Source organism: Podarcis pityusensis (genome assembly GCF_964106645.2).
Source record: "Podarcis pityusensis genome assembly, chromosome: 1".
Taxonomy (NCBI): Eukaryota; Metazoa; Chordata; class Lepidosauria; order Squamata; family Lacertidae; genus Podarcis; species Podarcis pityusensis.
The window spans coordinates 41,273,762-41,287,601 of record NC_138028.1 but is presented as its reverse complement, the minus strand read 5'-3'; the positions used below and the strand labels follow the sequence as shown (position 1 = coordinate 41,287,601).

Sequence of the window (13,840 nt, the reverse complement as noted above, 5' to 3'; positions counted from 1 at the left end):
ATAAGGGAGGGACATAAACTTTCAAATTAAAAAAAGATTCAAACATTACAAATGATTAATTTCAAGGACAGACTATTATTAAATGCCCCCCCAATAGCAAGCTGCAGAATGCTGCCCAGGTTCAATTCCAATGGATTTGGGGTTCTAATAAGAAAGAACCTTGGATCAGGCTTCGTTCTGTTTAGTAATTAACTTAAAACTAAAAGTGTTAATTTGCTTACCATGGTCTCAGCTATGCACACCAGGTCAGGTTCTTCATCTATGATCAAATCATAGGTGATAGATGTTTTATTCTGGGCAGGTTTGGTGTTTATCAGCACCACCACCACACTAAGAAGTTTAAAGGTAAAGGTAAAGGACCCCTGACAGTTAAGTCCAGTCGCAGACGACTCTGGGGTTGTGGCGCTCATCTCGCTTTACAGGCCGAGGGAGCCAGCATTTGTCCACTCTGCAGACAGTTTTTCCGGGTCATGTGGGCAGCATGACCAAGCCGCTTCTGGCGCAATGGAAAACCGAAACCAGAGCAGCGCACGGAAACGCCGTTTACCTTCCCGCTGGAGCGATACCTATTTATCTACTTGCACTTTTTGGTGTGCTTTCAAACTGCTAGGTTGGCAGGAGCTGGGACCGAGCAACGGGAGCTCACCCCGTCACGGGGATTCCAACCGCCAACCTTCCAATCTGCAAGCCCTAGGCTCAGTGGTTTGGACCACAGCGCCACCCGCGTAGTCTAAACTGTTTAGTCAGTTTAGTTTACTGACTGATATTCTCAAATTCTGACCTGATCCTGATGAAAGAGAGGGAGCAAGGGCCTTGATGTAATCAGTCCTTATTGCCTCATCTGTATACCTTCATCCATGCCATACTTTCCCCTCCCTACCATCATAGGAATGGAAGCCCTGTTCACCTCACTTCTTTCCCCAGCCCAGGCACATGTTTGCATTACCACTAACAGTGCCATGTTCATTAATCATGGTGATTATTTTCCCTTTTGGTCACTGTCACAGTGTTTTACTTTTGCATTGAATTTCTTTTTGACCTTTCTCCCCTACACATGCATGTACACATGCACCACAAAACACCACATGAATATATATATATATATATATATATATGCTTTCCAATTTAGAATTACACTTCATCTGATGAAGTGGACTGTAGCCCACAAAAGCTTTTGCCTAATAAATTTGTTTTTCTTTAAGGTGCAACAAGCTAACACACTTGCTTGAATAGAAATGATAGTTACGTTTCTTAAATTAAGCTACTTCACTAAAGGCTGGGAAAGCTGATGAACAGCCAATGTCTATTAGCTAAACAACTGAAATCTGAAGTTGTAGAACACACCCAAAATTAATCATCGTTTTTCTACACTAAGAATTTAAAGTCTACCGCAAGATTCAGTTTTCTCATTACTTCCCTTCAATTAGTAGCACTGTCCCAACAAAGAATTCGCTTACCATTATCTATTTCAAAGTCAGCAAAAGCAAGTTCTGAACCTTTATTGGTTATAAGCAACTCTCCATTCAGAGTAAATATCATTGATTTGTCATCTAGATTTATCATACAACCCACTACGTCTCCTGGTTGCCAATTTCGTCCAAAGAATCCACTCCCCTGGTGCCAACGTTGACCCTGAAAAACAAGCAGATTCAAATGTGTGTGTCGGAACATATTCACTGCAGAGAGGGATAAAAGAAGACAAACAAAGAAGCTATTTTTGTCAAGACGGGGCCAGAATTGACTATTAATTTAGCACTGAGCAGTAAATTCAAAATGTCCCCAGAAATCACACCTAAATACCAAGTGATGTGGTATTCTTGTGTGCAAATGTGAGTTCATAATCAAAATTAATTTCTTAAACAGAGGATAAACAGGTAAGCAATCAGCTCCAGAAAATGCTGCCTGGATATTGGCCACACTTTTGGTGATGCTTGTGGCAAACAGCTTAAGAGATTTTTTAAAAAAAACAACCCAAAACAATCAAGCGATATATAAATTTTGTTAAATAATAAACTTGGACAGAAGACTGTGTGTGTGTGTGTGTGTGTGTGTGTGTGTGAACCATATTTTTGAAGTGTGTGTGAACCATATTTTTGAAGTAGCTACAGACCTACTTACTTAATTTTATTATCAAATGTACCAACCTTGCTGCCTTCAAAGACAAATGCTTGGTCATCAGCACCCAGTTCTACGTCAGGCCGACAGCCTGGCCTCGCCCACCCAACACGCATATCTCCTCCTGTTACAGCTTCAAATTCAAAATACCACTTTCCAGTCTTAACTGCGTAAGACTGCTCTACTCTGAAGAAACGTATCTTGTCAATGCTCACTTTTTCTACTGTTTGGTCAGCTGTGAAAGATAGAAGAAAGCAAAAAACAACAACTCTAAGTTAGTTGAAACAATATTCCAGTATTTTTGTAGCTTCAGTTACAGAGGTGCTAAAGCAACCTTAAGAGCAATTCCTCCTTGAACTGGGTCTTGCTCTCTCTTCCTGGGTGCTTCCTGTCCTCCTGCCCCAACTCCCTGCTGCTCCAAGCCCAAAAAGCTTTTCATCTACACAGGAGAGGTTCCTCCTTTCCCTCTCTCAAGGTAAGGGTGTTTTTGTCATGGGGAAGAACTGGGTAGGAGCAGTGAAAATTGGCACGTTTGAGTGTGCATCAGTCACTCAAGCATGCCCCTTAAGTCTCTGAGTGATTGACATGCAGATTTAAACATGCATTTTTTAATAGGTAGATTGTTGGGTTTAAACAACATTCCTGTTGACATAATTGGTTAGCGAATCTTCTACATTTTTCTGCTTTTGAGTGCTAAACAGGGCAGAAGAATGAGAGATTGTGTGAACCAGTGCTTGCAACATCTAGTTCAATCCACATGTAGCTGAAAAATGAGAATACTGTTGGGAAGATGAAATTGGTGAGATAGATGGCAAAGCACATTAGAAATACTATAGCGACTGTTCATAATAACACAGCAAGACTTGCCTATTTCTTGATCTGGTGGTTCAATGTTATATCCATAACCAGCAAAGGTGCGGACAGCTTCACGAAGGCTATCTCTGTTTGATTTTTTAGTACGCTCATCTAATAAGGTATAAGGCACCAGTCGGGGATTTCGTTTGTTTTTGAGATCCTAAAAAAGGTACAGATAAGAAATGTAGGATTCAGGTTATAGATTCTTTCTGCAAAATTAAATTAAATTAAATTAAATCTAGATATAAACACAATCAATAAAAGGCAAGCAAAACATGGAAGCACCACACTACAGATTTGTCTGAATTTACACTGAATTTACACTGCCAATGCAAGTCCAATTCCAGTCATAAAAATCTTTTTTGCAATAGATTTGCTGAATGATCATACTATCACAGCTCAGTTATATCACAGGCTTTCAGACAAACACAGTAGTCATTGAAGATTTCTCAAGAATTAAGTGTATAACCCAGCAGTGCCACTTTAAAGTAAGCATAACCCTCATCCTAATGCCACCCAAATATTATGTAAATTATATTTACCTGCTGAATGCCGTATGTCCAACCTTGTTTTATTCTGTCTTTTGCCCAGACGTTATGTGCATTCTCTGCAAGTTTGTCAACCAACACTTCTTGCGAAGGCAGCAATTTCACTTCAGAAAGATCTAGAGGTGCTGGCTTATAGCCATTTGACATCATGTAACTATAAACCAGCAGAAATGATAGAGGGTTACTTTTGGAGCTAGAATCAGTGTGTTTTAGCCACTCAGCTATATGTTTCAACCAAATGTAACAAGCAATGTGCTATGAGAGGAGGTGTTAGAGACATTAGAGTGAAATATTCTTCCTATTACTGTATACAATTAAATATACAGTATGAACTATTTGGAATGCCCTGTATCTATGTGAAAACAGGGCAGAAACAATCCATGATATACAGCTGCCCATTGCACCATTCCAGATATTCTCAAGCACTCTGATGATGTGCACTGGTTATGGGCAATAAATAAAGTCTATGTTGCCAGCAGGCAAACAGACTAACAAGCTTGGGTGAAAAGCACCTCTGAGGAATGCCCCACTTTCCTACAGGTTATTTTTTGCTTTTTAAAGAAACTCTGAGTAGATCTACACACAGGGGGGAAATGCTATAAATGAGTCAGAAATTAAATCATTATAACAAAAGAGAAAAAATGCTGTGGAAAATCACATAGAATTTTTCTTTACTCTCCATCGCCATCTGGTGTTGCATGTTTATAACGCATTCAAAACACATTTTTTTTGTTTTTTTTTACTAATGTAGCTGAGCTCTGGCACTTGGAGACAGGGAAGTTAAACATGATTTTTCTTTGGTAACAAAATTGGTAAATCAAAAGATGTGTTGGGAGGTAGAATTCTTTCAAGAAACAGTAAACTCTGTGTGTATTCAGAAGATGTAACAGGCTTCTAAACAAGATGGTAAATGTACAGCTTATTCTTCTTTAGTTCTTTAAAATTAACACAGAGGTGTTACAGCTGAGGTCTTAATACTTGGGTTCTGAAACAAGGTGGTATTTTCGGTCAGTTTCCCAACCTTCTATAAAGGATAAGCAGCTCTTTAATAAGTTCAAAATTTATGAATCATAGAATCATAGAATCATAGAGTTGGAAGAGACCGCAAGGGCCATCGAGTCCAACCACCTGCCAAGCAGGAAACACCATCAGAGCACTCCTGACATATGGTTGTCAAGCCTCTGCTTAAAGACCTCCAAAGAAGGAGACTCCACCACACTCCTTGGCAGCAAATTCCACTGTCGAACAGCTCTTACTGTCAGGAAGTTCTTCCTAATGTTTAGGTGGAATCTTCTTTCTTGTAGTTTGGATCCATTGCTCCGTGTCCGCTTCTCTGGAGCAGCAGAAAACAACCTTTCTCCCTCCTCTATGTGACATCCTTTTATATATTTGAACATGGCTATCATATCACCCCTTAACCTCCTCTTCTCCAGGCTAAACATGCCCAGCTCCCTTAGCCGTTCCTCATAAGGCATCGTTTCCAGGCCTTTGACCATTTTGGTTGCCCTCCTCTGGACACGTTCCAGTTTGTCAGTGTCCTTCTTGAACTGTGGTGCCCAGAACTGGACACAGTACTCCAGGTGAGGTCTGACCAGAGCAGAATACAGTGGCACTATTACTTCCCTTGATCTAGATGCTATACTCCTATTGATGCAGCCCAGAATTGCATTGGCTTTTTTAGCTGCCGTGTCACACTGTTGGCTCATGTCAAGTTTGTGGTCAACCAAGACTCCTAGATCCTTTTCACATGTACTGCTCTCAAGCCAGGTGTCACCCATCTTGTATTTGTGCCTCTCATTTTTTTTGCCCAAGTGCAATACTTTACATTTCTCCCTGTTAAAATTCATCTTGTTTGTTTTGGCCCAGTTCTCTAATCTCTCAAGGTCGTTTTGAAGAGTGATCCTGTCCTCTGGGGTGTTAGCCACCCCTCCCAGTTTGGTGTCATCTGCAAATTTGATCAGGATGCCCTTGAGTCCATCATCCAAGTCGTTGATAAAGATGTTGAATAAGACCGGGCCCAAGACAGAACCCTTTGGTCTATATTGCTAAAAGAAAAGTATGAAGCATTTCCAACCAGCAATTTACAAATAATCGCCACATAAACAACACATGAAATCAATATGCAGTCATTACAGTTATAAACACACTTACTTTTTTGGAAGTTTGATTTTCTGAAGATCTTCCTCTGCTCCTGGATTAATGTGAACAACATGACACCCAAGGGCCAAAAGCGTTCTATAAAAATAAAAGTGAGTTGTAAAAATACAACACAATATCCATCAGGGTGGTTAAAACAGCAAAAGAAACTGGGGCTAGGGGAGGAGAGAAGAATACAGTCCCACAATTCCCAACCCTCTGCTTACAAAACTGCTGTTTGTTTGTTTTTAACTGGTGTTGGTTTTGCTTGTCAGTTTGTTTTGCTGGTTGCATTTTGACTTGTTCTTGGGTTTTACTTTCATTTTGTACTGTATGATTTTTATCCTTTTATCCCTGGCCTCACAAGACTACAGCAAGCTGGGATAGGATAGACAGCAACATGGGGATGTGTCTTATTAAAAAATTCTTTTTGATGATGGGATTTGTTCATACTAAGGGTCTGGTTGATATATATGCATGGGAAGTCAGCTCTTCCTTAAGTAGGCAAGGGAAATGACCCTAAGGGTTTTGCTTTCCCTTGTCGCATGTGGCTTAGCCTGCCTATCCAAACCATCTCCGGCTACTGATTCTAGGATACTGAGTATTTTTCTATCCCTATGCCATCAAATCTGCTTATGCCAGATTTTAGTCTCTATTGTTCACGCTGATTAACACATGTGTGGATAATGGCCCTGCTTCAAACCAACTCCCAAACTTCCAAATGTATGCTTCTCTGAATAAAATAGCCAACTCTTTTTATGTGTTATAAACTGTGCTACACATTTGCAATTTAGCAGTTCCTATCCACAGTCATATTTAGAAGAAGCACATTGATAAAAAAATATTCTTTTAGAATGGCTACACCAAATGTTATTAAAAAATAATAATAGTTTTAATATTTATACCTCGCTCATCTGGCTGCGTTTCTCCAGCCACTCTGGGCAGCTTAAAGCATATATATAATTCCCCAACTCAAAAATTATAGAAATTTTAAGTTTTTTACTTCTGAGTTCAGTTCACACACATAGGATTCTATTTCATTCCATTTTAATGTGTATAATGTATTCTGACAGTGGTAACTTACTTTAAAACAAAAACATTTGAATTATATTTGCCGGTTATTGCTATGGCCATAAATCAACAACGTGAAAGTTCTTCCTTTCCTGTGTCCAGGGCAGCTGTCTACCAGCTCCTTTGGTGCACCGACTGAGACCCTACCTGCCCACAGACTGTCTCGCCAGAGTGGTGCATGCTCTGGTTATCTTCTGCTTGGACTACTGCAATGGGCTTTGTATAGGGCTACCTTTGAAGGTGACCCATAAACTACAGCTAATACAGAATGTGGAAGCTAGACTGGTGACTGGGAGCAGCTGCTGTGAACATACAACAGTAAAAGATCTTTACTGGCTCCCAGTACGTTTCCAAGCACAATTCAAAGTGTTGCTGCTGACCTTTAAAGCCTGAAATGGCCTCAGCTCACTATACTTGAAGGTCCGTCTCCACCCCCATCGCTCAGCCTGGACACTGAGGTCCTCCTCCAAGGGTCTTCTGGTGGTTCCCTCAATGCATGAAGCGAAGTTACAGGGAACCAGGCAGAGGGCCTTCTCAGCAGTGGCGCCACTCCTGTGGAACACCCTCCCATCAGGTGTCAGGGAGATAAGTTCAAAAGTTTTAGAAGACATCTGAAGGCAGCCATGTATCTGGAAATGTTTGATGTTTGATGTTTTATATGTGCTGCAAGCCTCCCAGAATAGCTGGGGAAACCCACCCAGATGGGCGAGGTATTCTTATTCTTATTCTTATTATTCCTTTGTTATGCTATCATTGCGACTATAAATAATGTGTATTTCCAACATCATATATAGGCTATTAGATTTTATATTATATAATTTCACTTTCCACTAAAAATTAATAACGTGCAAATTAAAAAAAAACAGAATTGTTTTATAGCACAGCAAGAATTATTTCAGTGTCCACATTTTATGTGCTGCTTTTCTCCACTTTAATTCAACCTTTTACCAAACACTGAAGCTCAGAACTGAGGCAGAGTAGAGGAAAGGAAAATGCTAGAAGCCCTCCTTAAAAGAAACTGAATCCCAGGTAGGACTTTGACATGGGGATCAGGAGGCAAAATGTTTTATTTTCCATTCAATATAATTCTGCATAGCTCCAAAATCATACTGCTTGTTTCTAGATTTGTAGCAAGAATGAAATGATGCAATGGCATAATATTACTTCCCCTCTGTTCCTCATATGCCTGTAGAGTGCACAGACATTCTTAGGTGCAATATATGAACCTAACTGCATATATGACACCCACTTTCCAAAACAATGACAACACATAGAGTTCTCCTGTAGATTTAAACTATATATTGCAGTGGCTTTTTAATTCTTCCATTTCATAACTCACTTCAGGGTTTCTGTTGACATTTGAAGGTTATAGTTCTTCTCTGTTTCAGGTAGTTTTGAAAATTCCACCAGACAAGGGTGTTGTCTTTTATTATCGTCTCGTATCTATAATGTAAAATACAAGAGAGACCGTATGTAACCTTAGAACCACAGCAGCCCAACAGATAAACCTTAGGAAACCTTCCAACATGAGTCTTTAACTAGTAAGGTACAGAGCAATCCAAACAAGGAGTTAGCTAGTTGCAGAGCAGTGGATTCTCCACTGCATTCAAAGTCCTGCCAGCCAGGGAAGAAGGTGGAAGACATTTTGCCCCTTTTCTGCTATACCATTTCCATGCCATAACCATCCTCATATAACAAATGCGTTTAAGCCTAATTAATGCATGAAGACCATAGAGTAAGCTGTCCTGCCAGGGTTATTTCATTTTGGGAGGATTAGGTAATCAAGCCTTTGTCTTTATCCCCCACCCCCGCCATCTACTTAAGAAGCTTGACATGTCAAGAGGTTTTGAGTGGCTTGCTGCAGCTCAGACCACATGGCTCTTACAAGCCATTTCTGTGTCCCCATACCAATAATTTAGGAACTTTCACCACTGTAACTAAGTTAAATATTCAAGATTAAAAACTTTAATATGTAAGGTTAAAAACATGTTGGTTGTATACATGACATGGAAATTACATTGCAGTATTCCATATACAAGTAAATGTATAAACATCCTATTTCTTCTATTAAATTAAGGGGTTTTTTATTTTAAAAATGGTGGAATACATCATCAGCATCTTCCACAAGCCACCACTTTAACCAATGGTGTGTCATATTCTGGAAGGAAAGAAGGCAGGCCTTATTAGCTACAATGATTTTTCAGTATTTCAACCTTGTAAATAGACACTAGCTTTCACTGCCATCTGCTATGATTGTGGTTCTTTGTAGCTTCTCCAGGGTCTTCATGCATAAGGCTCCTTTCTCATTAGAATTACTCTTAAATTGTACCTTGCCATAAGTCCAGCCAAGTTCTATTTTATTCATTCCCCAGAGTTCATGGATATTTTCAGCAAGCTTGTCTCTGATCTTCTCAAGATGGAAAGGCAAAGCAATCTAGAAGAAAATAGGTGAGTTTTAAATGAGACAAAATAATTAACAGTGATATCCTCTGTATGTTTTATTAATAACCAGATAGCAAGTAAAGAATATGCATCATAGGAGTGGTGTGCTACAAAATACTGTTCTGATACATTACAAATTCATACTGATGTTTTCAATTAAACATACCTGGCTGGTGTCAATTGGACAAGGGATGAAATTAGTTTGGGAGAGAAATTGTGTGGTACCAAGCAAATCTCTAACTCCACCCAAATCTCTCTTATATTCTTTAACTGGTTCCAGTTTCATCTTCTCTTTTGGAAGCAAAGCTTCATAGCAAGGCACATAGCCAGCAGGAGGTAGAAACTTGAACTCTCCATGGCGCCCACCCATCAAGAAACGTACCCTGTACAATTGCAAATGGAACAAGCATAATATTTCAAGAGGGTGGATTTTTTTAAAGCAAATAAAATAACAGGGGTCTCATTTGAAGATATAAATGTTATTGTTAAACATTAATTCCTGCGCGCGTGCACCCAAATTAATTAAGCAGCAATTGCAGTAAAGAAAAGCATACTTCTTTATTTTAAACTTCCCCTTTATTCACTGGAAAATTAATTTTTAACATTGATTTCTAACAGCTGGAAAACCTTTTACAGATGATAGATGATATGTGTCTAATGCAGGATATTCAAATACAATCAAGTAAACTGAGGACAAAAGTCCATGCGTGATGCTCAGTGTTATTAATACTTAGAGTAGACTCACTGAAATTAATGAAGATGGGTAGCCTGTCTGTTAGGTGCAATGGATCTATGACTTTGCTGGGTATTATCACAAATAATTTCCCCACAGGTCTTGCATCATATTTACAAATAATCTTTCCTGCCCACCCTCAATATCCCAATGTAGTTCCAAAACATCTGGAGGGCTGAGTTTGCTTATGCCTGAGCTATGCATTCATACTTCTATTCCTGCACTGGGACTTATAACCCCTGCACTCTAAATGATGGCCAGCCTGCTTCACTGTCTGGAGCTGCTCAGTAAACAAATGAGCTTCCCAGACTCCCTGTGGCTGGAAAGGCCACTTAGAAATGACTGAGTCAATTGCCCTATGCATTTCACTATTCCAAAGTGAAACTAGGGCTTCAACAGTAGCACCCATTATGCTGCTTGGAAGAGTATCCAGAAATACCTCGGATTTCATCAGTCTCTGGGGGTGGATCAATCTAACCAACCAACCAACCCACACACACACACACACACACACACACACGTGTGGGTTGGTGTGGCTGGGTGTCAGTCACAGCCAATCCAAAGCTCACCAGGGAGTAATCCTTCCATGACAATGGACAATATACAACTGGCTCCTTCGTAATGATGTCTGAAGTGAAAACCAGATCTAGAGTATGATCTACAGAATGTGTTGGATGGTTTTCAGGGCAGCCATGAGCTCTTGAACTGGCCCAGACAAGTCAGCATCAACATGGATATTGAAGTTCTCCAGAACCAGTCTTGGGATTCTCCAACAGAAACCAGAGACTGCCTCCACCAGCCCGGCCACAGCGGTGGCTGGACAGTGGGAGGGATGGTACAACAAGAAGATTCCCCATTCTGGCTCTACAGTACTGTACTATTTTCCTTCAATCAGCAATAAAGGAGCAGATGCAAAGTGAGCAGAGGTTCTGACACTAACATGTTCTCATCAACTACAAGTTCATTTGAGAAGTACAAGACTACTGAGTCAACATTTATTCAAATAGTTATGCACAATATTTAACTAATATAGAATATCAGTTCACTGCTGAACTGACACAAATTATAATAACATTCATTTCAACACATTTTGTTAGGCCTTTTCTCCAACTGCCTGAGCAGCTGCAATGACATCTCTAGCCATTTTACATAATTTTCCTAGGATGAGTTTCAGGAATATGTCAAATGCCTAATATTGTTTTTTTCTGTGACACATTGTGAGTTTTCAGATACAGGCAGCCCTGCAGCACCACTATTTAACACACCACCTGTTCAATTACAAAGAGCACCAGCCATTTATTTCAAAGATGTTGACTTTTCATGTCAACACATTTGGACCCTTGAGCTTCATGAACCCTCTCTTAGCAAGAAGCAGAGGAATCTGCTAGCGCTAATTTCATTTTAGCCTTGGGTCTGTGTCTCTGCAATCAATGCATTTATATTCAAATTTATATATTCTCAGGCAGATGTGCTTCAAATATTAAGAACCTTCTTTGTTTTATATGTGAGACTTACTGGTATCTAAGGAAATTGAACATACCTTTACAGTACTTATATTATGATGTAACTGAACTCGTTTTCAACACAATTCAATATACAACTTCATCATCACAAAATACATTTATGACTGAGACAGGAGTTTTATGTTTTCAGAATTAAGTTCTGCTTTGTGAGGTAGGGATTCAAGAAATGAGTGCCATCAGTGGAAGCCTCGTTGAAAGACTTCAGATTGTGTGACAGGACTTTCTTCCCTCTCCACATCCATGAAATTGTCTCCTGTGGAAGCCAGTCCATAGTTGTAACTATCCAGTATGTGAATAAGTACTCTATCTGTCCTGAATCTTCCAATATTCAGTTTCATCAGGTGACCATAAATTTTAGTGTTATGAGAAAGGAAGAAAAATGTTTCTCCATATCATGTATAATTTTATAAAACGCTATAAAACAGGTAATTAGTGCAGTTCTATCACAATGTGTGTTACATAAGCCCTCTCAGTTGTGCCTGTAAGCATTCTGGGATCCAAATTCTGCACTAGTAACAACTTCCGAATTATCTTCAAAGACTCCTTACTTACAGCACAATATTCAATATTCCTCTTTTCAGGAAGATTTGCATAATCTTGTACTTTCAAACTGTTTTCTAAACTATTTCAAACAGATTTGCAAATCTGTGGTTTATTTAAAATACACTTACTAGGAATTAAGCCCCATTTAACATAGTTGGTCTAACTCCTTAGTAAGCATGCCTAGTATTGCTCTGCATGTTCACTTTTCAGACCACCTTGAAAAGAAGTCTACCATTTTTTTACTCACCTGCCTTTACATAGTGAAAATAATCTTCCACGCATGAAAAGAATGAAAGGAAGTTCCAGTTCTTTACAAAAAAAGCAAATTCCTCCTCACATGGAGGCACATCTTATCTGCCATAGGCAAGTAGTTGTTTGCAATTCTAGGTTTTCAGGTCTCATTTAATCCATACACACATTCAAGCTCTTCAAGAAAATCTGACAATTTTAGGCCATGTCACTGCAAATCCCGTTTTTGGTACCTTATCCCACTGTGGTTGAAATGGTTAAACTGTATGGGGAAAGAGCCTCAAGGAACTGCTTGCCTCATTTTAGCTGTGGTTGGGTTTCAAATAATCACCCACATGGGAACTTGAACATATTACTCAAGCTTCATACATTTATTTTTGAGATATATAGTTTACCAGTAGCAAGTTTACTACTTCATTTTCCTGTATAAAGTCATTTGGCTGAAGTAACACATATGTGAAGATCTTAACAGTTACCATAGTACGTATGATTTGTTGAATTATACAGGAGATTTTCCCCCCTTGAGTTGATTCAGACTAATGGTTTCTAAGGTGGAAATGAAGTGGCAAAGCCACTACATACAGACTTTGCTGGCACATGAAAGAATCCTTGGGCTGATTCATATATTTGTTTGTCACTGAGAGTCACAGACTGTCCACCTAACTACTTAGTAGATGAAGAGTCAACAAAATGATTTACCCCAATCCTTTGAAATGTTCTTTACTCTCCTGTGCTTCTGGGATTCAGTATCTTCTAGGTTTACCTCAGAGATGATCTACAAATGCAGGAAGTCTTTTCTGTCTTCTAATTTCCCCCAAAATGTTTTGATTCATCTCTTAGTTTCCCTTTCACGCAGATTCTAGTGTATGTGACTATTTATTAATTAATTGTCACATATTAATTAATTAGCCTGCCTTTCAGCTCCACAATGGAGGCCCCAAAATGGCAAACCACCTCAAGAAAACTTTTATGAATATCGGCAGCAACAGAAGAAAGATACAGAGGAAAATATCATATACAAGAGCAGGAAGAGAATTCAATATTAAAGCATCGCAAGTAAATAATGAACTCACTGAAATAAAGTCAATCTAAAGAAAAACATTTTTAATTTGCACCTGAAGACATACAGAGGAGGGACCCGACAAAAATATGGCGATATTGTCCATAATTTGGGTGCCACTATCAAGAAAGCCCTGTCCATCAAACCCACCAATCAGACCCAGCTGTAGATGGGACGTACAGTCTTCTCTGAAGACTGAAGTGTGTGAACAGGTCCATTGGGGAGAAGACAGTCTTCAGATATCATTGTCCCAAACTGTTCAGAGCAAGGGTAGGTAACATTGTGCCCTCCCGATGTTGTTGGGTTACAACTCTTATCCAATACAACTCTCGGACCAATGGCTATGCTCACTAGGGCTGATGGGAGTTACAAACAAACAATAGCTGGACATAACTACCTTGACTATCACTGGTTTAGTAAGTAGCTGTAAAAAAAAAAGGAGGGATTTTTGAAATGATTGTTATATAAAAATTGCATTAGAGCTTGGAAAAGGTACCAAGTCAACACCTCTGTATTGTTTTATGCAACTGAGTAGTGAAATATACGTCATACTGATTCATCATTG

At 39.3% G+C, this 13,840-nt stretch overlaps 1 protein-coding gene across 1 annotated transcript in view; it reads right to left on the bottom strand.

The window, feature by feature from the left end:
* The window catches only part of RYR3 (ryanodine receptor 3), a 263,782-nt gene that overhangs the window by 138,860 nt on the left and 111,082 nt on the right, over positions 1-13,840 (bottom strand). The window contains exons 20-27 of the mRNA XM_080996165.1: positions 9,334-9,550; positions 9,055-9,159; positions 8,065-8,168; positions 5,670-5,753; positions 3,513-3,672; positions 2,983-3,130; positions 2,145-2,350; positions 1,458-1,632 (exon numbers count right to left, since the gene is read on the bottom strand). Of these exons, the coding sequence (XP_080852291.1) occupies positions 1,458-1,632; positions 2,145-2,350; positions 2,983-3,130; positions 3,513-3,672; positions 5,670-5,753; positions 8,065-8,168; positions 9,055-9,159; positions 9,334-9,550 (1,199 nt within the window). The remainder of the gene's footprint in view (positions 1-1,457; positions 1,633-2,144; positions 2,351-2,982; positions 3,131-3,512; positions 3,673-5,669; positions 5,754-8,064; positions 8,169-9,054; positions 9,160-9,333; positions 9,551-13,840) is intronic.